At 36.5% G+C, this 26,322-nt stretch overlaps 1 protein-coding gene across 1 annotated transcript; it reads right to left on the minus strand.

The window, feature by feature from the left end:
• Positions 1 to 24,343: 24,343 nt before the first annotated feature.
• Positions 24,344 to 25,174, minus strand: LOC128740094 (uncharacterized). Its single transcript, XM_053835606.1, has one exon. The coding sequence runs from the start codon at positions 25,172 to 25,174 to the stop codon at positions 24,344 to 24,346; it is 831 nt and encodes a 276-aa protein (XP_053691581.1).
• Between the last annotated feature and the right edge of the window lie 1,148 nt (positions 25,175 to 26,322).

Consider the following 26,322-nt stretch of genomic DNA (forward strand, 5'->3'; position numbering starts at 1 on the left):
CGTAGACATTATACTTAAACTCTTCTTTAAGCAGTTTTGAATTGATTAATCCTTCCGCTTGACGCGGACGGTCAAAACAAATTCTATATCTGCCTCGCCCCGCCATTTTTAATTCTCTGTATTCTTTTATACCACAATTGTGTAAAATTTTAGCAAGTTCCATAGGATGGATTGGTCTCGTGTCTCGGATTGTTCTGGAGTTGTTATCCACTGGTGTATCTTTTGTTTCCTGTCTTACGATGAAGAAAACTGTATCGCTATTGTTCTTCGTCCAACCTTCAGTTTGAGGATTTTTATTGTTCCTCTTATTGGTATTGGCCTTTGTTTGTGTTGGTTCTTTGGTAAGTGTCTTTGTGTTGGAGTTTGTATTGTGATTTTTAACAGTATTACCTTGCCTTTGTTTTTTTGATTGTGTTATATCTAAGCTGTCGTCCGAACTATCAAATGACATGGCGTCATCTGGTAGGGGAACCTCTTCCGGATCCGTTTTTTTTCCTTTCTTCATGTCTTTTGTTCTCTTTGGTAGCTTGTTTTCAAGGTCTTCGAGTCTGCATTCTTAACGTTTTCTTCTTAGTCTAACCCCGGTATTCGGTTGATCTGGGAACCCCTGAAAATTCAGTCCGTTCTCAAATCCCGGGAAATCTGTTTCATCACCATCCATACACTATCCCACTTTAGTTATTCACTTATATCCTTGACTAGACAAAAGACTTATATCTATACCTATTCTAACCTTAAATTTAGATATTATACGAAAGATTAAGAAAGAATAAAGTTAGCAAAATTAACGTAAAGGGAAATATCGCGAGTAATCTTCAGTCCTATACACTGTAGTCCTAAAGGGGCCGCGCCGCAAAAAAATCATTCAAAACGTTTTGTTATAAATTTTTGGAAAACACGTGTTCGCGAAAAAACAAGACTTAGCGTTCACTTTTCGATGTGTCTGCTATGACAGTTTGAGCGAGAATGTGTGAAACAATATTGTTTGACTTTCATTTAGCAAAAATGAACTGAGTAAATACGTACCAAGAAAAACAAAAGAATTCACTACTAAGTCAGCCGGAATCAGCCCCAGTTGACGACAATAATATTAGAGAAATTTTATCACTTCTATGCGTGTCAAAAGTATATTTTAAAAATATGTTTTTAGTTTATAGCCTATTGCTAAATATTAACTGGCACGAATGTGTCACCTTAAAATCAACGTCGAATCGATAATCAATTCACGAATCACGCAGACCGTCAGCGATCCTCATAAAGCCACAAAACACCTTTGAAAAAAGTTACTATTGATTACTTTACTGTTTACCTCTGATTACCAGTAATCAATCTCTTGTGATTACTATAAATTAACCATGATTACCAATGATTACTTAAGATTATCATTGATTACTATACTGATTGCCATTGCCATTGATTACCTAATTGATTCGTAAATGATTACAAAAGTAATCTCTGATTACTACGCACCTATACGCCGTACTGGAAACCCCTTGGTACCGGTCGCATCTCGCATGCACTTTTAATGTGCGCACAGGCTGCTGATTTCCCTAATATATTGAGGAGTTTCCACCTATTTCCCAAGTAACCACAAGCATTAACGCATAACCCCATATTGGCTGTAGCTCGGCAGCGCTAATACCAGACAGCGGTATATCAGCAATTCGCATGGTTAAAACTTTAGTATAAACATTGCTAATGCGTTTAAGCATTATCGTAAATTAGCATTATTAAAAGCACTATTCGCGTATATAATGTAACAATATGTTGCTTACAAGCTTTAGGACAAATCTTTAAAACGTACCGTAAATGTTAATAAAATGCTTATACCTGACTTCGTTTTTGCTTATTTACGGCCACTACTCATACTCTGTTTCACCTAACTGCTGCTGTCTTTTTTCAACCAATTGAATTCTAAAATCAACTACGAACGACGTTTTAAGTACGACTAATTACAACCCACTCATCTATAACAGCTGTGGTTAAGATATCAAAGGTGCCAGCAAATGAACCATGCAGGGATACACGCACCCATCAGGTTCAAGTCTCATTAAAGGTAACATTTGAAATGCAAAAAAAAATCCATTCGTCGTAAATAATGAAGTAACGCATAGCTTGAGAAGCTGCTAGAACCAGCGGACTTAAAAAATAAATATGAAATATATTTATTTTTGTCTTTTGACACGCCGGCCGAATTGATGTTTTTATATTTTTTTCGCAAACAGGCTAAAAATAACGATATGTCGATAATGCAGGCGAAGCGATGTTTAATTCATGCCGTAATGGTGCTTTAGCAATTGCTATTATAATGCAGCTTTAATTTGACAATAGTGGGGCCCTTTTCCACTTTATTACTGCATTTATTGTACATGTAAGAAAATAACACATTATATGATATGCTTTGTAGCGCACTATAAAGCATTACAATTGAATTGATATAAAGCTTCGTGGTTACTTGGGGAGTATTTAGAGGCCCAAGCGAAAATTATTAGCGTGGTTATTTTCTGCGTTTACCACACATGTTTGCAATTTAGGACTCGTAAAATTGCTGCAAGGTACACTATAAATCCCTCCGCATGTATTGTGTTTGCGTAGCGCACGCAACCTAAAATTAGATTTACAATACCGGTGCAGAAACGTTTTTCGGTTTGGTCTAAATATTTGGACCAAAACTAGGATTTGGATCACCGTAGAAGATGCCCTAAGATTCTCTAAATTCAATAAACGTAGAGTGACTATATACAGAGTGGCGACAAGTCATCCCAAATGTTTGCAATGCGGTTTTTCCAAGGTTTTTCTTTCTCTTTCCTGCATACGCATTGGATAGGTCGCCTGTTCGATTGGAATGACACTGACAGATAATTATCATTCCAATTTTGACATTGTCGCCACTCTATATATAGTCACTCTAAATAAATGATTAAACTGAGTCGATTTAATTTTTCATCGATTGTTTTGCTCTGCAATTTTCGCCACACTCAAAATATTCTGCACATAACTAATGGTAAATTTCCATTTGAAATCCCAGATGATTATCATGTGCCGCATATAAGCACAATTCGCCTAGAAATACACATAAAAAATATACGTATATGAATAGTATGTGCAAAAGTTTCGCGTACCCATAAATTATAACTGTTTGGCATATAAAGTTCATTGACTGGGCACATTGCAAAAATCTATGTGTGGGACACATAGAAACTATACGAAAAGTTTTCTCAGTGCAGGCATCGTCAGCGACTACTAATTTACCGTAGAGTGACTATATACAGAGTGGCGACAAGTCATCCCAAATGTATGCAATGCGGTTTTTCCAAGGTTTTTCTTTCTCTTTCTTGCATACGCATTGGATAGGTCGGATAGGTCGCCTGTTCGATTGGAATGACACTGACAGATAATTATCATTCCAATTTTGACATTGTCGGCACTCTATATATAGTCACTCTAATTTACCGGTAGAAAATATTCGTAATGTTTGAACATTTACAGAAGTGAAAAAAGTGCTCTTTAAGTAATAAGTTAAGAGATTTACTATATATAGAAGAAATACGTACATATTATACCTGAAGTAATTAGCAGTGCTGTACTTTTCGGTTTTCGCAACTAAATTTGATTTGCAATTTTAAAAGTAACACACTCACCTATGGCTTGCATCAAAAACGAAAACAAACAAAAGTACTTACTTCTTTTAGATTTAAACTTGACTCTCCTGAAGATTCAAACGGTCGTTCAAGTGAACGAGTTGGAGAATCCACGCTAGTTTCCAACTCCTCTACAATATACTCTTCGTCAGGTAAATCAATGCGATTAGCCGTTGTATCAATGTTGTTTACTTCATTTTGGATTTTCTTGATTATTTTGATCAATCTGGTTGGCAGTTTTATACGAGAGAAGTCGGTGTCGTCCAACGAAAGAAACATTTCTATTTCGAAGATCTCTTCATCACCTAAAAAGTACTTTTGATTAACTCTACAAGATCAAATAGTTATGATTTAGGTAATACAGTTAATAATCGCCACAATACCAACGTCTCGAAACAAATTTGGTTGAATTGTTGTATGTATTCCAAAAAGAAAATGTAGTGTACAGATGGATATCTTCCATTTTCAAGAGCTGGTGACTGATTTCATTTTCAATCTCGTAGGCTCCAAGAGTATAATTATAATCTATGGTCTTGCAATTTTCTATTAAAAAATACAGCTGGTTTCTAACTACCACGATTTCCAGAATTATAGCGTATGATGGGATACATTGTGTTCTGGTGATGCTTTTTTGAAATCACTAGGTTTGATCGGAATTCAATCCCATTTATTTCCACACTTTTGGGAATAAATACGGATTTGTCATTTTCGTTAAGTAAAGCATTGCTTTTACATTCAATTCTACTTGTAATTTGTCCACCTTTATACACAATCTTTTCCGATAAAGGGTTATCTAAGATATCAATAATCATTCTTAGGCATTGCCTTTGGGCCAAACTTTTACAAAGGTTCTTAAAGTTACGGCACGTGGCTGACTGATTTTTGCAAAACTTGTTTTTTTGCTCGAACGCCAAGCAGTTAAACTGCTTCATGTTGACGCTCTGTTTAATACAATGTAGGTAGTGCTCTAGATGATGACTTTTATTAATCTTGTTGTTGAAATGGTTGTAGAATAAAGTTTGAAAAAGTCTGATGTGTTCTTCAAGATCCGCTAAGAGGTAATCCGGAATAACGGGTGACATCAATATGCTAGTAATATTGATCAAGTGATTTATCATCAGCATATATTGACAATCACTAGAAATTTTATGACCAAAAAGAAAAGGAAATGCTCGTAATAATAGCAAGTTCTGTGCAGCTGTTTGTCGCATTTTATGCTTGCTTGGTTTCGAAAACATCTCAGCTGTGAAATTGGAACAAGGTTTGTTCTTTTTGTCCATGTAACCATACTCGAATGTTTTTATGCGATAGTTGATATATTGTGCGTCAAAGCTAATTTCTTCACTCCTAACATATCGGCTTAAAACTAATTGAATAGTTAAAGGAACCAGACCTTCGGCAAGGTCATGCATCACATCTAATGCAAAGTTTTCGGTAACATGGAAGTATTTTAACTCGTTTAAAATGCAGTCGCCATGCAAACCGCAGTCTGAAGCATTAATGGTACCGTTGTTTAAAAGTTCTAGTTGGGTGTTGTACCATTCTTGGGTCCTCAAAGGAAAGACTGATTGCGGATTTTCCTTGTATATTGGTCGTGAAATTGTGCACAGTCTACAAAACATATTCGCACCGGGGCCAAGTAAATTAAAAATTTCATGGGCCGCCAGTGTGTCTCCACAGAAAATCGAAACTACTGCGCGTATGACGAATTGTTCCTCTTCGTAAAATACCGTAACACCTGTTTCCAATTTTTTGAGATCCGATACCAGGGGTTGTAGAATTTTATTGTAGCCATGCTTTTTGACATCTAAAGAGGTACAATAAATAATTGGAAATATTGTTTTCGGTGAGCTGTTGTATTTATCCGGAAAATTCTGAATTTTAAAATTGACGCATGATATTTTGTTGATTCCGGCTCTGGAGCTTAGCGCATTACCCAGCTCGATATCATCTTGATACAAGCTGATCCGAACTGCATTGGGATGCTCTCGGAAATATTTACTTCTCTTGTATGTTTCTCCAGTCCGAAAAGAGCCGTATTCTAGAATGTCCCTAGAAGAGTCTTTATTGTCTTCGAGTAGTTTACGTGTTTCTGGATTCCTCAAAACAAGTTTTTAAGTATCGATAACCGAAATATAAGAAAATGTTTCATTGACTTGTACATTTTTGTGACAACCATTAATATGTCTAACATCATCTCGGAATGAAAGCATCTTCTCTACAGGCTCAGGAGTGGAGCCAGCCAGTTCCTGAAGATATTTCAACTGTTTCTGATGTGTAGACACGTTGGAAAATATTTCAGTAACATGAAATTTGTTTATGAAATTAATTGTTTCATTACAAGAATCGTCAATTTTATGCGATTTCAAGAACTGTTCGGTTTCTAATTTCAGATACTGTGATACCATTTGAATTAAACTATCGCATAAGTTTATTGCTTCCTTTATTTTTGTCTGCGGAAGTGCAACGTCAGCTGCAAGTCTGCAAATACCAAGCGACGCAGCCTTTTGACGTAGGACTACGTCTTACGGCAAGTTTTGAGATAGGGTGTCATTCCAAAAAATCGAAAAATGCGAGCGTCACGAAAAATGAAAGGTTTTGAGCGCTAATAGCTCAGCGGTTTTCCAATCGATTTTCAATATTCTTACACCAATCGGTTGGGAAATCTTCTAAGAATTGAACCAAATAAAGAAAAGTGTGGATTCTTGATGTTGAACTATTGAAAAATTGAAAATAATGAACCTATGTTTTACCAGAATTCTCGCTTCGTGATTGGTTATTGGAAATGACGTCATCAAAGTAGAAACGCGTTTTCACGCTTCGGCTTATAATTCAGTCAATTTTCAATAGATTTCCAGGATATTTACACCAATTGATCGGAAAATCGATTGAAAATATTGAAAATACAGAAAACTATTGATTTTGTTTTTGAAATTGAATTTGAAAAATTTTTGTTTTTGAATTGATTTTGAAAAATTGCATTATTATTTTCGTATTTTTGCCTTCCTTCGTCAGTGCTTCCCAGCACGGATGACAGAAATATATACGATATAAGGTATGGGTTAAGCTTCCTCATGATTGTATTTAATTTACGCACTGTAGAATCCGATCGAAAATTGTTGAGCTTCAGCTGTTGCTGCTTCCCACGGATAAGGCAACGAAAACATGCAAATTCACCAAGCGAGGTGTTGGAGCTGGAGCACTCGTTTCGCTGCCGTGAAGGAATATCTGGCTGCTGAAGTTCTGGAATTGGGAGGATATATGCTGCTCGCGACAACGAAACGATCAGAATTATCGTCACTTGCAGCTGGCCATCCGCAACAACGAACAGTTGAACAAATTGCTGTCCCATGTCACCACTGCTATGAGAAGTGTCTTTCCGAACATCCAAACTGTTTTGTTGCTGCCCAAGAAGACGGAAAAGAAGGCTTAAATTTCCAGCATATCACGTCGAAAAACCGTTCTTTTAAGAACGAAACATATGTTCATGAAGATTTGAGGAATTGTCACTCACTGATTTTAATTCTATTTAACTTAGATTGATCTGATTGTTCGCTTCTTATCAAATAATTTTAACCGATCACCTCTCGCGCTTCTGTTCGCTTGTTGCTGCTGGACGCTGGTTGCGCTGGTTGCAGCCAACAAATATACTAGCTCCAAGTAAATGTGTTCGGTCAAGCGTCAAAATAAATGAAATTGGATTTAATGAAATGAAAGAGTTTTAGTAACATCTTTTGCATCTTAGCAACACAAATTTATCCATCATTAATGCTACAGTAATAATACGTAGCGTAATTTTTCTTTGGCAGCAAAAGGCGAACGGCTCACTGGTAACTTTGCTCTTTTGTTCAGACTGAAATTGAAATGCTCTATTTTTTATTTCACGTAGATGATAGAATGAAGGACCATGATAAATGGGTGTGGTCGTTTCTTGTCGCTTGCTCTGGTACATAACACGTGGTAAGCCGGCGAACAGCATTATTCAAACGCTAGCTGAGCTAGTGCCAACATCGTTTGCCAGGGCAAACGGGAGTCATGTTCGACTCGTGCACGTGTTCATCGGCGGCTGACCGTGTGACCGTGTGTTGGAGCTGAAGCACTCATTTCGCTGCCGTGATTAGTGATGTCCGTTAATCGTTCGATTAATTCAACTAATCGAATAACTATAAAAATATTCGATTAATTTTTAATCGAATACTGCCAGCCAAGGTTGCGGATCCTCTCTAAGAGGCATATATCACAACTGATTCCCATCATGCTTAAATCAGTAACACCGCATGAGAACAGCTTCTTTTTCGCATACGAACATATACCGAACACGAATGTTTGTTCTCTTTGCGGCGGGAGTTCGTAATCCGAACGGACGTCGCTCGTGCATGTGATAATTAATCTACGAAGCGGGTTGTGTTCAATCTTTCTGATTGCTCTTCGCTAGCGAGGAATTTCCGTATAGACAACGTGCAGAAAGGCGGGGCGATAGCCTGCATGACCACCAGCGTTACCAGTGGTGGATTTTGTAAGCTTTTGTGGAACTTTAATTCCGACATGCACGCGCTGATGCTGAATGTTATAGCTCTACCCGGGTTTTTTTTAATGATGTTTAATAGTGGTAATTGCCAGAAAAATACTATTTTTACATACCTAAATCATACATTTATGCTTTCGAACAAAATTAGATACTAAGTTACTTGGAAAGACTGTGCCGGCTACAAACCCAATTTCAAAAACAAGCACACCAACAAATGTAATTTAGTTGCTTCCCAACAAAACTATTTTCTGAATGCACATTTTAACTCAGTTTAACGGTTTCAGAAAAGAATGGAAAGCTGTTTCCATCGTTAACTCTCTAACAGGCACTCAATCCAGATCAAGCTAATATTTTCATGTAAAAAGTGGTACTCGACGTTGAAATAGCAAAAAAATATAACCGTAAAACAATTTGATTTTATTTGATTTTAGCTGACAAGAGTTTTGTGTTTATATGAACCAAATCACCCGATAATTCACCTCTAAACTATAAATATGCTTCGTAATTAACACTTTACTGCTGATTTTTTTTTAATGAAACTCAGCCGTTAGCAGTTAGCAAATTTTCATATTCAACGCATCAAGTATCGATCGAAAACATATCCAATTTTTCGACTTTTAAATAAATCCCTCCCATGGGTAGGTGGTTTGACGCGTACTTCGGCTAAACGACCTAAAAATTCTTAGTTCCGCATGTAGAATGTTTATAGTTTAAGTTCGATATATGTGTAGTATGTAGTATTGCATAATTTAGCTTTATGTGTAGCATGTGTCTCGTAAAGCGGAATGGAGCGAAATCGAACGGATTTGATTTTAAATTCAATCCGTTTGGGCCGAAGCACCGGGAGGGCTTACTCAGTTCCCTAGATGAATTGCTGGTATGCACAGAAATTTCTCTAGAAAACTGAAACCAAATCCTACTCACCATTCATGAGATTTTGACTTACTCATGAAAATTAAAATTTATCGCTAGTTAGAACGAACGAGTGTTCAAAAATGATGTGATGTCTTTATTTGCGTAATTGAGACATTTTCTATGAGATTGCCATAGAATTTGTGGCTGTTATACGATTATGGACAGCACAGCACTGAAAAATATACACACACGTACATGTATACATGTGTATGCATGTATGAGTGTGCATGGGTGCATAGGTACGAATGAATATATGTTTGAGTGTTCTATGATGAGTCGGAAATTCTTCTTATACCTATGCTGCCAAATTACAATTATTAATGGGCAGGAAGTTATAGTCAGTAGCTGTGTTTCCTGTGTCAGTTTCCTATGCTATTACTATTATTACTAATATTGCTATCGTTGCTGTTACTGTCACCTCTATTGTATTGTTTTGGATGTAATTATAAGTTTTTTTTTTTTTTTTCTCTTATTTCCCTCCTTTATTAGAATGATTTGCATGTCTTGTGACTAACCGCGTTAACGGTATTCAACTAACAACATAAAATGATCATGAATGACGCTGTTTGTCTCCCAAGGGCCCTCCTAATGCTGATGAGCCTCTGTCGGAGAGTCCATCAAGTCGAACGGTGGCAACTCACCGGCGGCCTGCTCCTCTCCATTCTTGCGGTTGTCGTCGCGGTCGGACTTAGTGGATCTCTCGAAAAGCTTTATAGCCTCGATATATATTTTGTTCTGTCCATTGCCCAATGCTGGCAGACTTCAACTGAAATTCCATTTCTAACTAAATCTTTTTAGAGTTAAAACTTCTTCAAGTAAAAACAGGTATTCGATTCTATGGCTGATTCAAGCGATAGCGAAGGGCTGTCCTCAATCATTTCCACTTCCTAAAATGGGGTCATAGTACATAATATATGGCCGTGGTATGAGGATTTTTTTTCGATTCAATACCATCCTCACAGAATTATCAACGTCGTTAACATCTTATTAAGTCTTGCTTAAGTGACAGCTTGCACTTAAGACCTAACACGGCATATATACATATCTCCAAGTGAAGTTCTTTTTGATCCACCTCATCTCTTCTTAGTTACAGAATCATTTCAATTGACCACGGTCTGAAGAGCATACCGACAAATCGGTTGACTACCGCTACAAATATGCAATTAATGCCACCGGGAATAATACGAGCGAGTACCAGTCCTCATTATATCGCATCTGCTCTATTTTTCGGAAGTTCAAGTAGTTTTTCGATAGTTCTGAACGATAATATTGCTCTTGAATAATATTCCGCACAAAATATTCGAAAATTTACGCCATCAGCTACAATACTGCAAAGATGGTAGATAAAGAGGCGGCTGTGGTTTTTAACGAGCATAGGTTGTTGAACAGCGCTGGGTCAATCGTGATGACATGGGTATTTGGGAGATGAGTAGCGTCCAGCCTAGCGAGTAGTTAGTCGGTAGTAGCATAGGTGATGGACAGACATAGAATTCTCGTGATATTACTAACTTGAAAATTACAATTAGCATGCGACTAAAAACTCTCTTTTCTTTTCTTTTCTTTTCTCCCTTTTCTGCCTGATCTCTATCGCTTTTTCTCACGTCAACAACAATGTTGTCGTGAGGGGGGGGGGGGGGGGGGGGGGCAAGAGACCAGCCACAGATGACCACACTGGTGACAACGATGGATGAGGACGCCGTGATGCCATGAATGAACAAGTTGTAAGAAAGGTTCGAGCAAGACGAGGAAACAAACAAAGGGAGGAGAAAACAAGATAAGTACAAGCCATCTTATGCTATATTGACCAAGCACACAATTATATCAAGCCAAGTTCTGTCACTCTTCTTCTGCCCATTAATCCATAATCACCAACACATTATGGAGCTAGCGTAATCCGCACGGATTCTTTTAACATTATCACAACCACCTTATCTCAGCCCTGGACAGACTTGGCTCTAACTGCCCCACCTTGTGCTGCAAACAGAAACAGAAACAGAAATTTTTCGACTTTTAAATAAATACAAATGGTGATACTATTATCCTCTTAGGAGGACTAATTTGTGACTTTGGATATTAAACATATTTTATTTCATATTAAATTTAAAAAATAAAGAAAAATGCAGAACTAGTTCGGATGGACTTGTTATTTTAGAATTTCTAGTACACATTTTCAGACAGAATAATTCCATGTTAATTTCAGTTTGCAGTGCAAGTGCAAGATAAAATTCTAAATCGATGGTCAATCCATGTATTTTTCGTTAATCACGTTTATTTTACTACATGCATATTTTCATAGATTGCAATAACTCCACAAAAGGACAGACAGCAGTTTCTAAAAACGATCAGTGCTCACTATTAGACAAACTGTCCATGTCCTTATTCGTATAAATCTAGGTCATTCAGAACACCCGACTTACGCACCACAGGCATTGTTTGGAGAAAGATAAGCCCTACTCTATTGCAACTTATTCGTATCACTGGAATGATTGTCGGTTTAATTAGTGTTCTTCCAACTCAAACGGGCCATAGCACTATGAGATATCAGGCGGACAAAAATCAGAAAACTGACTTTCACTAATCCGCTTAATGACATTTTCTATTGATAGTAAACACTTCAATTAAGAAAAATCCAAAATAGCACGTCTCAATTGGATGTTGTTTCTGAGAAAGAGACTGTCAAAGTTGAAAAGCGATATGATATATACGCTTTTTGCCATAAAAACACGTTTAGTTTCAAATCAATTTTTGAACCCTATTTTCAAAATTAAGTCTTATGTATTATATATCATTAGAAAGGTAATAAAATGAGCTTTCCGAAAAACAAATAGTTTAGGCAGCTAGAGGAATAAAAATAATATTAAAAAGCATGAGAATAGGAAAAACATAAAATAATAAGAGTATTTTCTGTTTTGTTAGTCGAGAACTTTTTTCTCCAGATATCTCCAGGTTAATTCCTTCTTCTGGGTTAAATCTCAGGTATATACTATCGAATTTGAAACAATTACATGCCACCATGCGCCACTCTGCGAAATATAGTGTTTTGAAAATTTCTAGTCACTATGGGAGATTTCAAGACTAAATATATTTCCAGCGAATAATATACACACACAAACACACACACACACACACACACACACACACACACACACACACACACACACACACACACATACACAAACACGCGCGCGCGCTGCTCAGCTAACTGATCAACGTAAAATTATGTCAACAGAAGAAGCATTTAGTGTAATTATATTTAGAAAATGGGTTAAACTGATTTACTGGCTTTAGTTTTCAGAAGGTCGCATAATGCCTGCAATAGGGTTGATTATGCGGCCTTTTGAAAACTAAAGCCAGATTTCAATATGAAGTAATTCATAGGAAGTCACCATCGAGATTTCCTTCTTACGACATTATTGGAACTATGAAGAAAACATGCGCCCCTCCTGCTAAGTTCATCGAAGAAACGTCTTCAAAAATTTAAAATTTCAGTCCATATTGAGTGGGTTGAAAGTCCTAAGGCCTATTTCAAGATAAATTCTAGATCTACTAAACTTATGGACCAATTTCGGCAAATCTTATAAAGGACAATAGTAACTTGCAAATGAAACATATTGTTTGGGATTTGTTTGCGTCATGCCTCGAAGCCAACTGGGAGGCACAAACACAGAAACACATACGTGTATATATAAATTCATACATACATACATACATACAGTCAGACCTTTGTCGATCTCATCGACCTAAGTTAAACAGTGGATGACACTCGGCTCTTTGGGCTTTGCTAAACAATCAGGTCTTCTACCGTGCGGCACTTTTTAAATTTTTCTTCTGGTCTGGCTTCCTTTTATGATTTTTTGATGGGTTTCAACTTAAAACCTTATTTCTTTAAGTTTGGCCATTGGTAAAAAAATAATTGAGCTGAAAGGCCGATTTTGAAATTTTAAGCAATGCGGGACTTTTAACATTTTATGATCGCCATCTTGTCCAATATAAAAAACATTTGCATATTTGAAGACATAATTTACAAACATAATGCAAAAAACAGATCGAAAATCGGTTAAGAATTGATCCTAAAATGGTGATTTTACCAAGTCATGTACTAGTTTTCCATATATGGAAAAGGCAAAAAGTTAAATTCTTTTCAAAATATGTTCGTGAAATGTTTGCAAATGTACTCTACCAACATATTTTAGTCATATCAACTAGGAAAACATCAAACATCCTAAAAAAATTCGAAAATAGTTTTGTCCGCCTGCTTGTATGGAAATCCCCCATAGTGCATAGGTAACTAAAAGCTAGGTTCAGATAACTAACAAAAAAAATTAACTGCTCCAAAAAGTTGTTCAGAGAGCGCGTATGAAACTCTAAAAATAGTGAGTAGTTCGCAGCTCTCGAAATTATTACTAAAAGTACAGGAATTTATACACTTTTCCATAAAAGAATAGAATTTAATAAAAATCTAACCGTTTTCATTGCGTGTTTATTGAATTCAAAATCACTATCTTGTTGAGATTTATGTGAAGCTGTGCAATAGATGCAGTCGCAATGATTGACGTTTGACGGATAATATAACTTATATTATTATATTATTATCGTCTAGATTTTGCTTTTCGACATGCTAAGGATTGATACATATGGTCAGTTTTGATCTTTCTTTTCCGTTTCAACCATCGATTTTCAAAAAGTCAGTTCCTTGACGGTTGCCGAATAACGCAAGCGTATTTCCATTCTGATAAAAACACAAAATACAGGATTTTTTTACTTTACTTGCTTATGAAATAATAATAAATAATCCCGCATGCTCGAAATTAACCATTAATACTCTAATACGATTAGTTTAGTCATTTTTCTTGCGCTATTTACCATGCGCGGTAATATGATCATTGAAAAATGGTTACGCAAAAACTTACACATTGGCCGCTGGCAGCGCCACTTGTCATTCTGCACACAGTCTATAGTGATCAAAATGAATGTTCGCTGCGATTTTTTGGGAATAATCGAAGTGATTACTTTTGCAGGCGCTTTTTACGGTTCAACTTGAGCAAAGCATTTTGAGCCTGCAATAATGATGCGTGATAAATGGTTAGCATACTGTAGAACTCTGCTGCAATTGATAAGTATTAGGGGTATTCACGTAGCGCTTGCGGTGTTGCGTACACATACGGCGTATTGCGTATTTACAGTCAACCAAAAAAGTATTCGGAGAGCAGCGCATAAAATTTTCTTTTAGAAATTTTGCACAGTATGGTAACACATATTTTTTAAAACAATGTTTAACTAAAGCATATTTATATGCACAACAAAAATTCGGGAAAAAGCTTCCCGTTTTGAGGATAGGGTACATACAGTTTGAATTCCTCAAAAATGCAGCCAAAAAAGTATTCGGACAGTTAACTATTAGTTGAAACAAATGTCCTTTCTCGCTCAACTACTACCTTGTAGGACCATTTGTTGATGTCATACCTTGTTGGGATGCTTGGAAAGCTCCGAGGTAGCAAAGATATATATATTTTTGGATAGAACTAAGTGTAAACTCAATTATCTGAACAATTTTAGGTGAAATTAAAGCAAAATTGTAATTGTGCGGTACATACATATTGTACCGGGATGTTGAAACTAAACATACTGCCGATAATTGTAAGCGGTAGGCACCATACAATTGTTCTAGAGCTATCGAAACATCAGCATTCAGTCTAGATTTGAACCCTTTTGAACATCTTTTTAGATAATTTTATTTCTAAATGAGAAATCATTCGATTTCTTATCACAATGACTTAAACCGAGCTCTTGTAAAAAAATGGTCAGCAATTCACAGAGGGATATTTGAAAAATTGTTAATTTTATCCCAAACAGATTAAAACAGGTCATCAAGATTGTAAATGGTCCTACGAGGTAGTAGATGAGCGAGAAAGGACATTTGTTTCAACTAATAGTTAACTGTCCGAATACTTTTTTGGCTGCATTTTTGAGGAATTCAAACTGTATGTACCCTATCTTCAAAACGGAAAGCTTTTCCCCGAATTTTTGTTGTGCATCTAAATATGCTTTAGTTAAACATTGTTTTAAAAAATATGTGTTACCATTCTTTGCAAAAATACTGTGCAAAATTACTAAAAAAAATTTTATGCGCTGCTGTCCGAATACTTTTTTGGTTGACTGTATACTGTCGCTACTCGCATAACAGTTCCATCTCCTTAGCAACCGGAACTGTAATGCGAATAGCGAAAGTATATTCACGGAATACACTGTTTACGCAACATAGCAAGCATTACGTCAATACCCCTATTATGTTTATGTAAGAATTGCATTGCTTATACGGGAATGTATTCCACAAGCTTTTAACCAACTGGCAAAGATCAGGGTGGTAGTTCAATTTATGAAAACGTTAGTTGATTAAAAGTTACTCTAATTTAAAATATTTAAAATTTCAAAAGGAGCTTCCTTAGTACCATTAGGATTTTTTTATATGAGTCATCCTTAGAACAGATGTCAACTACATAGATATTTGTTTATTACACACAGTAGATCACCGCGTTTGCGCGTGTGTTTTATTTTTATTGCCAAATAGTTTTCAAATATGTACTTAGTTTTTAAATGAACCGCTCTGTAAATACTTTAACATTGACAGAAATACTAGAAGCATAATAAAAGAAGCAGTTTACAACGGAAGATGATTTTAATAATTTTATGACTTTAGCAGCTATAAGTAGAGAATACATTTATTACTACTTTACATGTTAGTAACAAATACATATTTGTATATGTTATTCTTCTTGACTTTTTCGGTGAGAAATAAGAACTAAAATGTTTTCAGTGGGTATTTGGCCATTGATATTTAAACAACCAGTATGGGAGAGACGTCTACATTGAGACACTTTTTTCCAAACATTTTAAAAATTTTTTGATGATAGCTCGAGCTCTTTAATTCATTTGAGAGGTATATCCTTCTAGTTTTTTGATAAAACCCCGATTTAATCCACCTAGTGGTAAAAGGAACCTTTGTTATACGGTCTAACATGCTCTTTCAGATAGAAATCGACACGTCTTCGGCACATAATTCATCTATTGGTTAACGTTGCGTAGTGCGTTGGTTTTCATAAAATTTTTGGAAATTGAATAAGTTCACAAAATTTGAACAAAATAGCAGCACCTATAAATTTTGATAGATCATTTTTTCATGAAATTATTGAGTAAGGGTAAGTTGGTTGTTACTAATTTCAGTAAGTGCAAATAAAAACAAGTTGTAAGAGGAAATAGTATTCTTTAACATATACATTGCGTAGTAAAAGTCGAGTTTATAGGTTTTTGAACTACGCATAAATTTCTGTAATGCCATTCTTTTTGATTGACATCAATAAAGTTTCTTGAATGAATTTCATCAATTTTTATTAACCTTCGGTTACTCACGCTGCTGCATTTTGTACAACACGTGTAGGTTTTTGAATGCCATATTTAGTGATGTCCGTTAATCGTTCGATTAATTCAACTAATCGAATAACACGTGGAATATTCGAATTATTTTTAATCGAATACTGCCAGCACGAGTAGTTGAATTAATCGAATAGTTCAATGAGTACGAATAATGCCCGAATAATGTTCGTTAATGGTTCATAATCATTCGATTAATCGAATTGAAAGATAATTTGTAACTGCCTAACTGCTGATAAAGATTCGTAATCGAAAGAATAAAAGTGTTGAGTGTTTGGTTTACTTGAAGAATTTTATTAACAGCTTCTATGTACTATTAAGATAGCAAAAGTTACAATTCAAAGTAATTCGCTCGTTTAATTAATATGGACTTATTCGTTAAGATTTAGGTTAAGATTTAGGTAGTGATAAAATAAATTACATTTACAGCAAACACTAACAAGTGCGATATATAACGCAGTACGACATTTATCTAACGAAAATTTGCATTAATAAATACGAGTACAGTAGGATTTCGAATTTGACAACAAATGCGTGTTGCCTATTTTACCATAATCTAGACGCTATTTTGATACGTAAAAATTTTATAAATATAGGTCATAAATGGGCTAAATATAATTAATCAGTGATTTTGCTACAATTGCAACAATATTATACCAAAAAAGTCCGACAAAGCTATCATGCCGACGTAAGCAATTTTTTGTTACCGTGCGGTAAGACGTAATCCTACGGCTATATCTAGCGGAGGCCACCAAAAGGCGGTGGTGGGCATTAGAGGATTAATTAAATAATTTACGCATAACTCAAATAAAAATTTGGCACGGTACCTTCTTTAATTCTTATACGATTTAGTGGCATAATTGAATTGTTTTGATTGATTCGAATAACCAGAATAATCAGAAATGCTTCCCCGGCGTAACGTTCAGTCTTTTTCAATCTTGATGAGCGCTCGTCCCGATTATTCATTATGAACGAAATCACTGCGAAGGCGAACTCCTAGACTCCTACCCGACGGCATCGGCTCGTAAGGAACAAACGGAGACGAACAAAGCAGAATGAAAAATAGCAGTAGCAATCGTCTAACACCGATCGCTCATGAAAAATCACGCTGGTGACATCGCTCGCTTCGTTCACGAATGCAAACGGACAAGTAAACTGCCGAACGCGTTCGTGAAAGATTGTTCGTTTTGAATGCTAGGATGCGATTTTCTGCAACCTTGCTGCCAGCACGAGTAGTTGAATTAATCGAATAGCTCAAAGGAAATAATATGAATGGGAATAATCCCCGAATAATGGGCGCTAATCGTTCATAATCGTTCGATTAATCGAATTAATGAAAAAAGTATTCGAATATTTCTAATCGAATACCACTAGCATGAATAGTTGAATTAATCGATTAGTGCAGACTACGCTCGCCGATTAATCGGTAATCGAATAATTTAAAATTTCGGACATCACTAGCCGTGATAGAATATCTGGCGACAGGAGTTCTGGAATTGGGAGGACATATGCTGCTCGCGACAACAAAACGACCAGAAGCATGAAGCATCGCACGTCACTTGCAGCTGGCCACTTGGAGTGGTATTTCATCGTGATTCAGGATCACACGAACGGTTTGATCGCATAGCTGCTGAGGCTTTCCGGTTGGTCCGTTGCAACAAGCCGTGCCTGGTTAGCGGTTATCGGTACTCCAATTTACCGAACAGAGCATTACGTTAAATGCGTTAGTGCAAGTTTATTGCAAGCAGGAGTTATGATAATCAAACAATCGGTTCTTTTAAGGACCACACAACGATTGAAGAGTTTATTATATTTTCTTGCCCAGTTAATACCATAATTAACACAGTCAACGAGGGAAAAGTTGAATTTTTCGTCATTGCGGACGACCAACCAATGACGGTAATAAGTTTTCTGGTCACAGGCGACATTTTCTGCGACTTCCAATACGTCTGCAGGTTGTAAATGCTTTATCCGTGTCCTTTTGTAAGCCGCAGAAAAGTTGCGCAAAATTTTCAACTTTTTGAAAACTCGCGCGTACCGTCTACCGATTACCAGAGGAAAAGCACTATTCAACGTAGAAACATATCATACAAATTTATTTACTGTTTGGTTTAGTTACTAACTTGGTTTCGTTTTAATAAAATAGATTCAATCAATTCATGGATATAACTCCAAAATCGGTTGAGGATTGAATGTATACAATGTTTCTACTTTGATGACCGTTACGGATGTAGCTTTTATACATGAAGAATCGTATTATTATATACATGGATACATCCTACTATCGCTACAAAGAGACTTACGTGGTCCTACGTCACCTATGCGGTCGTGTCTTGTGCACAACCCCTTCGATTTTTTATTTCAGCCATAGATTTTATCGGGTCGAAAACCGACTGCATGTCTTCCGTATCGGCTGGGACCTCAAGAAAATATTCTGACTGCTCGATTAAAGGTTCTTCAATTTCTAGCCTTAAGCTTTTGGGAACAGACTGGTCCGAAAAGCTATACGGCTTTAGGCAAGGCTGCGACAAAGGATGATTTTGCAAGATATGGCGTTTTAAGGAGGAGAAATGTGTATAACTGAGTTTACAGCCAGGATATGTACAATCGTAAGTTAAAATGCGGGAATCTAAATCTTTCGAATGATAATGTAAATGACTCTGGTAGCCATCTATATACCCTTCAATTATTTTTCGACAAATGAAGCAAATAATTCGCGAATTTTGTAACTCCTAGAAATAAAAATGTAGATTTTTTACTTACATAGCACTGTTTTAATACGGCTACCTACCGCCGTCTCTTCGGCGTCGATTAGTTCATACACTTTTTCCATTTTTCACTTGTGTTCTTGCAAATTTCACTTGATTTTTAACTCGAAGTTCGCGCACCACTAAAGCACAAGCAAGCTATTTGAATTATAAAAATGGCTGCCTTTACCGCCTATTTGAGAACGTCACTATAACAGTGTTGACAGACGTTTCACCGATTTTCGGCAAAACATGTTGCGTTTTTGCCGATAAAACGTTCTTTTTATAGCGGACGTCGGTAAAACAAATAAAACAGGTATATTCGTTACATTTTATTGACGATTATCGGTATTTTGAACATTACTACTGAACCTCGTTAAACTTCATTGCCGAGAGTACGTAAAATGCTTTTTTTTGACGAAATCTCGTTAAATAAAGTATTTACCGTAAACTTCGGTATCAAATTTTACCGAGAGCGAATATTGAAATTGAGTGTGTATATTATTTTCGTACATTCGTTAATGTCGGTCTTCCACGATAGCGTGAAAAAACTAGAAAAAGAGAGCAATAGCCTAGTAGAAATTGTTAAGATCATCGACTGTGTTACTCAAGCAGTACGCGACAGAATTTCAGAGACTTTTTTGCGACTAGTTGTAAAAAAACATCTAGTCTAAACTACGAGCCAATGGAAAAAATAAAGAGTGTGATGATTTTATTCGCCGCGTCATGGAAGTTTACGAAGAGACATATGATTATTCAATCAAGTGGACAGCTTCTCTAGCAGAATTCCGGGTAAATATTAGATTATTAATTTTGCGTATTCTCAATATTTTAAAGCATATTTTAATAACAGGTATTTGAATGGTTTGATTTTCAACAGAAGCGGCCGTTGACACCGGGTTCCATTGAAAATTCAGTTGAATACCTACAGCACTGACGAACTGACAAGACACATAGAAGAAAATGCTTTAAAAACCATCGTCCTACACATTTTGCTTGCACACTAGCACCATAGACAAACAGACGAGACACTCGAGTTAATTCCATCGTCCAATCAAAAACCACTCATTATTCAAAAAAGCATGTTTCGCAACATGGCCACACCGCGGCGCGCGTCTGTTGCTTCGAGTTTTCAGTATGAAACCATTCAAATGTATAAACTCTACAGCATAAAACCCTGCAAATGCAAGTTACTCCGCAACATGCATAACAGAGGGTGCTATTGTGCAAGCTAAATGTGTAGGACGATGGTTTTTAAAGCATTTTCTTCTATGTGTCTTGTCAGTTCGTCAGTGCTAGCACCCTCTGTTATGCATGTTGCGGAGTAGCTTGCATATGCATTTGCAGGGTTTTATGCTGTAGGGTTTATACATTTGAATGGTTTCATACTGAAAACTCGAAGCAATACACGCGCGCCGCGGTGTGGCCATGTTGCGAAACATGTTTTTTTGAAAAATGAGTGGTTTTTGATTGGACGATGGAATTAACTCGAGTGTCTCGTCTGTTTGTCTGTGCCTACAGCGTAAAGGTCTTACTTTCGACGACACTAAATTATTCGATCAGGCAATGAATTTGGTCCGATTCATTAATGAAAAACAAAATCAAATAAACCAATGTTTTTTTGGTAAAACGTGCAGTGAAAAAATTTTGAAATATTTCAATGCGAACATTGACTTTGAGGCATATTCGGAAATTTTAAAAGTTGCGCAATTCTTTTTTTGCGATTCCCGGCCAAAACGCTAACTGTGAAAGAGTTTTCTCACTAATAAAAGCGCAGTGGACGGATGAGCGGAATAGATTGGAAATAAGTACAGTTCGTGACCTAATAAATCTCGGGAAATTTTTCAAAGGGACTTAAGTCGCAAAATGTCAACAAACGGTTTTTTTATGCTATGTTACTATATAACATGTTATGAAAGCACTTATTAGATTATATTAACGAAAATCGACTCTTGAATAAGTTTAAACAATTTTGACAATATGACCGAACATCCCTACAGTTACATTTTTTACTTGCACCGCTTCGGGACGAATGTATGAAACGAATTGTCATTTGACATACGCTCTTATAGATCATTTCAAGAGCAACATTTCAAATAGGCCAAAGTCAAAACTGACAGTTTCGAGAAAATCAATAATGAAACTTGAGCATCATTTTTTAACTCCTTATTTGATATAAACAGTGTTGCTTAGAACTGAATGTCGCATTTTGATGCAAAAACATAATAGTTTAATGTGTAAAGCAACAACTAGCAGAAAAAACTTTGATTTACTTTGTAATTTGCAAAAATATGCGTTGGGCCGTTTTCAAAGATCTTTCGGTAATACGACTTTTTCATAAGGCTGATTTGATTATCAATTGTTGTTGGGGCCTTTGACATGAGGCTTTTATTTACTGTCAGTGGTGATATGATTTTGGCGTTGGGCCGGTTTTTAGACAACGTTTCGCGTTTGGCCCTTTTTTTATCGTGTTGTTTTGAAGCAACGGATAGAAAATGTTAAAAATTCCTAACTGGGACATCGATCAGCTTTTTTATTTCTACTAGAAAAGTTGGGGTTTAATTTCATCGGCAAATTTGTCAGCTCCGTTGAACAGGTTTGTGAAGCGGAACGTGTTACCCGTGAGGTGCGGGAAAATGTGCCGGTTTACGTTAAGAATTCAAACTTGCTGTCTCCAATTTGAATCATTTCGTTTCGCGTTCCAGAAGCGCCGCAAAAAACAATTTTGATACATCTTGAATAAAGCCTGGAGTACTTTGCAAGTATGGTGGATGTAACTACACATAATTATATTTGGACAAGCCATGAATTTATTACTATTTTTCGCGGAGGACTCAAATGTTGGTATTGTTGCCATCGATAAACTGGCCATCGATTACAACTTTTATGAGCTAGGTCGGTTACGAAATTAGATTCACAAAAAGCGAACCAGCATCGAAGAGCAGTCCAAGGTTATCAACTGCTGGTTGGAAATAGGTGGAAACTCCACAATAACAATTTCCTTTCCAGTTAGCTTTAGACTATTAGCATCAATCTTCCAGCTCAAACTACGATTCCAAGTCATTAACGACTCTACCGATGTTTGATGTGTCCTCCTCGAGATGATATCTTGAAAATTTTCCGGTTCTTCAATTTCCAGCAAAGGTGATGTTTGTGGATACTCTTCTGTATGCATAAAAACTGTCTTGTAGGATAAGCCTTCGGTTTCCACTTCCGTTTCTAATTCGGTGGCAGTCGCTATTGGTAGTTTGAAGCAATGCTGCAGTTCATTCATTAGCATTTCTAACTCACCACAGCGTGCAAGTGCATCACGCCTTGGCAGTTCAGCGATAGTAAATGTCTCGGGAGCGCAACTAACGAACTCTGTCCGGGCCCTCCACAGGTGATATATACATACAGCGAAATAGCTTTTTTCGTGTAAGCCGGAAAGGAACTTAAATGTTTGTTACAGGCTTAAGTACTAAACATGTCGCTGTGAAAGGCCGTGTTATTTATGCAGGTAACAACGTAATGTTTTTTTTATCGTCCGAAATCCGAATACGGGTCTTCCGCGCAATTGTACGGCGGGGATCATCTTCGCAGCAGCAACTGCAGAACTGGCTGTTTCTAAAATGTTTAATTTGCATTGTTAACAATTAATTACCAACGGAAATCCAAAAAATGTGTATTTATTACTTACTAGGCGTACTCAACCGGAGATGGCCAGTGATTATTCGCCACTATGCGTATAGAAATCCCACAACAAAAATAGGGCCGAATGCAAAACAAAACACAAACTGCGTATAGGCTTTTTCATACAGAAGGGCCAAAGCACAAAATGAAAACTTTGTTGCCAGTTTTCACATAAGGCTTTTTCAAATTTGCTTTTTAAGACTCATAAAGTTTTCAAATCGCTATGATGTTTGGTATTATTATAGATACTTAAAAAAGCCTTAAATATAACCAAAAAACCAGTTTTTTTATATTTTGCACTTGGGCCCTATTGAAATGTTGCTCTTGAATTTGGTCCATGACAGCCAAGTCTTGTATTAATTGTCAAATGACAGTAGTGTAGTGAAATGACGTTGACGACGATTTAAGGGAATATTATTTTGTATAAATGTTTTGGTTAGCAGTCACTACTTAGGCTATATCGTTACAAGCAGTGGCGACTCGTCCGCATGTTCAACCTGTTCATAGGACAGGCAACAAAATTCAGCCCGACAAAATTATTTTCTTCATTCGTTCATGATTTCGTTTGCACCGACGCATATGCAATACAAATTTAGTTTAGTTACGAAGTTGATGAGCAGAATGTGCAACACGACGTTTGAACGTTGCTTCAGAGATCACAATGAGCAAGCATACCAACACATTGTTCCTGGTGTTGATTCTTGATACTGAATTAGCGCCAAGAACAATGTGCTGGTACGAAGGAGATAATAAGAGAATGTCAAACAGCTTCTATCCTCGATAGCGCGGGAGCATTATTGTCTCTTTAACTCGTTCATCTTTTGCATTGAAGAACTTACTACCACATATCCCTATGACCAGCGCTTCGATTTCATTTTTTTTAGTTACGAAGCTATTGAGCAAAATGTTCAACACGACGTTTGAACGTTGTTTTAGAGATCTCAATGAACAAGCATGCCAACGATGCCAAAGCATTATTTCTAGTGTTGATTGTTGATACTAGCACCAGCAATAATGTGTTGGTATGAAGGAGATTTGAAAATAGAGCGCGGTTGGCATGCATTATTCGCAAATTTTTCTCATTAACTCGTTCATCTTTAGCATTGAACAACTTACGCATGTTGCTTGTGGTGTTCCGCCTTCTGCAAAGTTATAAGCCGTGTGCGTGCAAATTGAATTTGGTTCAATAGGTAAATTGAACGAAAAAATTTTGGATCGTAGTTAAAATTCAGAAAGGAGTTTGCTGGTAAAGTAAACCGTCGATGTATCGTCGAGCATCAAACAATGCTTAAAATATAGCATTTATTTGTATTTTTTGCTGGTTGAACAGGTAAGCTAAATCCCCACGAGTCGCCACTGGTTACAAGACTGAAGTGTAGTTGCATTTAATATAAATTTGCTTACTTACGAGTTTAAACGCTAACTTTAATCTCCTTGACAAAACGCGCGATCTGTATGATATTATCTAGTTTGTTTTCAGTTAGAACAGGTATTAAATCTAGTTTCTTCGCCAGTATTGGATATTTGCTTCTTTGTGAGTTATATTTAGGACAGTCGTGTAGGATATGAAGTATGTTTTCCTGAGTGTTACACGTATCACAGTTTTCCTTCGCTACCAGTCCCCACTTATACAGCCTGTCTTTGGTGGCTAAGTGACCAGTACGAATTCTTGATATAATTATCGTGAGATCGGTTGGTAAACAAATATGGTGAAACCAAGGTTTCAGTTTAATGTCGGGGAGGATTTTAAAGTGGTATACACCTTTTTCTTTTGAGATTTCCTTGTATCTTTCGTTCCATAGGCAGGCATTTTCATTTTTCAGACTTAGTATTAAATCTTCTTTAGTGATTGGCATATCTTCAATAAAGTTTCTTGTTGTTCCTAATTTAGCAGCATAGTCTGCTCTATCATTCCCGGTTAACTGTATATGTCCCGGTATCCATTGTATGGTAAGATTATTTATCTGTGAATTATTTACTAGTCTATAAATGGTGCAGATAAGAAAATTTTCCTCTGTTTTTGTATTTTTAATGAGTTGAGCGGCACTTTGGCTGTCAGTGAATATTACCGCCTTTGAGATTGATTTGTTTATTAAGTACTCCACAGCTCTGATTATTGCCACGATTTCAGCATTCATTATAGTGAATTGTGTTTTAAGTCTGCCACTGTGCGACACTTTTTCTTCTTGATCATATATTCCATAACCCGTTCGTCCATCCATTTTCGATCCATCGGTGAACATTTTATAATGATTCGCGTAAGTAGTGTGAATTAAATTAAGAACAATTTGTTTTTGTGTTGACGTTGTGCAGTTTTTCTTTTTAAGAGTTTTGATTTCTGGGTGAATTACCAATTTTTTTGGTTGTTCAAACGGGACTAACTTAGCGAGTTGTAGTAAGTGGAAGTTGTTTAAGTTAGCGGTCTTTTCAAGATATGAATATTGTTTTGGCATGTCATCTGCCAGTATGAATTCATATAAAAAGGGTTTAATTGGGCTGTTTCGATAATAAATGATTTTAGTTATTTCTTTGAAAGCTAGATATTCTGCTCTTTCTTTAAGAGGAAGCCGACCTATTTCAGATATAATAACATGGTTAGGCGTAGATTTAAGATATCTCATTGACGTTCGAATTGCTAAATTTTGTACGGTTTCTAGTTTGGAGAATTTCGTTTTAGCAGCAGATGCTACTATTGTTATGCCGTAATCTATATGGGGTTGAACAATTGCATTTGAGATGTTTAGCATTGTGGAAGGGTGTGCGCCATTTTTCCGTTTCGCTATCATTTTTAGTATGTTGACTTTTTTTTAACTTTAGTTGCTGTTGCTTCAATATGTTTATCATATTTTAATCTATGGTCGATAAGTATCCCGAGGAATTTATGAATGGGTTTAGCTTCTATCGAGTGGTTATTTATAACTATACTAGCTGACCCGACAAACTTCGTATTGCCACAAATTAACCTGTGTTGTACATAAATCATGAATCTCGGATGATCTTTGTCACTATCTCGAGTTTTGCAAGCCCCCCAGTGGGCGGCGCTTCCGACGGCGGGTCACCGGCAACACTCGCGACCGGCTCGTCCTGAATGATCTAGTGTTACTATAGATAGTTTTTGTGGTCTTGTTATTGATTAATGTTTTATGGAAGAGTCTCGAATTTCTCGAGTTGGATTAGTTTTTGAGTTTCGCAAAAATTTCTGTTTTATTTGTATGAGAGTCCATACCCCCCTACCACAGGGGTGAGAGGTCTCTAACTATCATAAAATAAATTCAAGACTCAAAAATCTTCTACATGCTAAATTTGGTTCCATTTGCTTGATTAGTACTCAAATTATAAGGAAATTTGTATTTCATTTGTATGGGAGCCCACCCTCTTAAAAGGGAAAGGG

The sequence above is a fragment of the Sabethes cyaneus genome, chromosome 3 (genome assembly GCF_943734655.1).
Source record: "Sabethes cyaneus chromosome 3, idSabCyanKW18_F2, whole genome shotgun sequence".
In the NCBI taxonomy this organism is placed as follows: Eukaryota; Metazoa; Arthropoda; class Insecta; order Diptera; family Culicidae; genus Sabethes; species Sabethes cyaneus.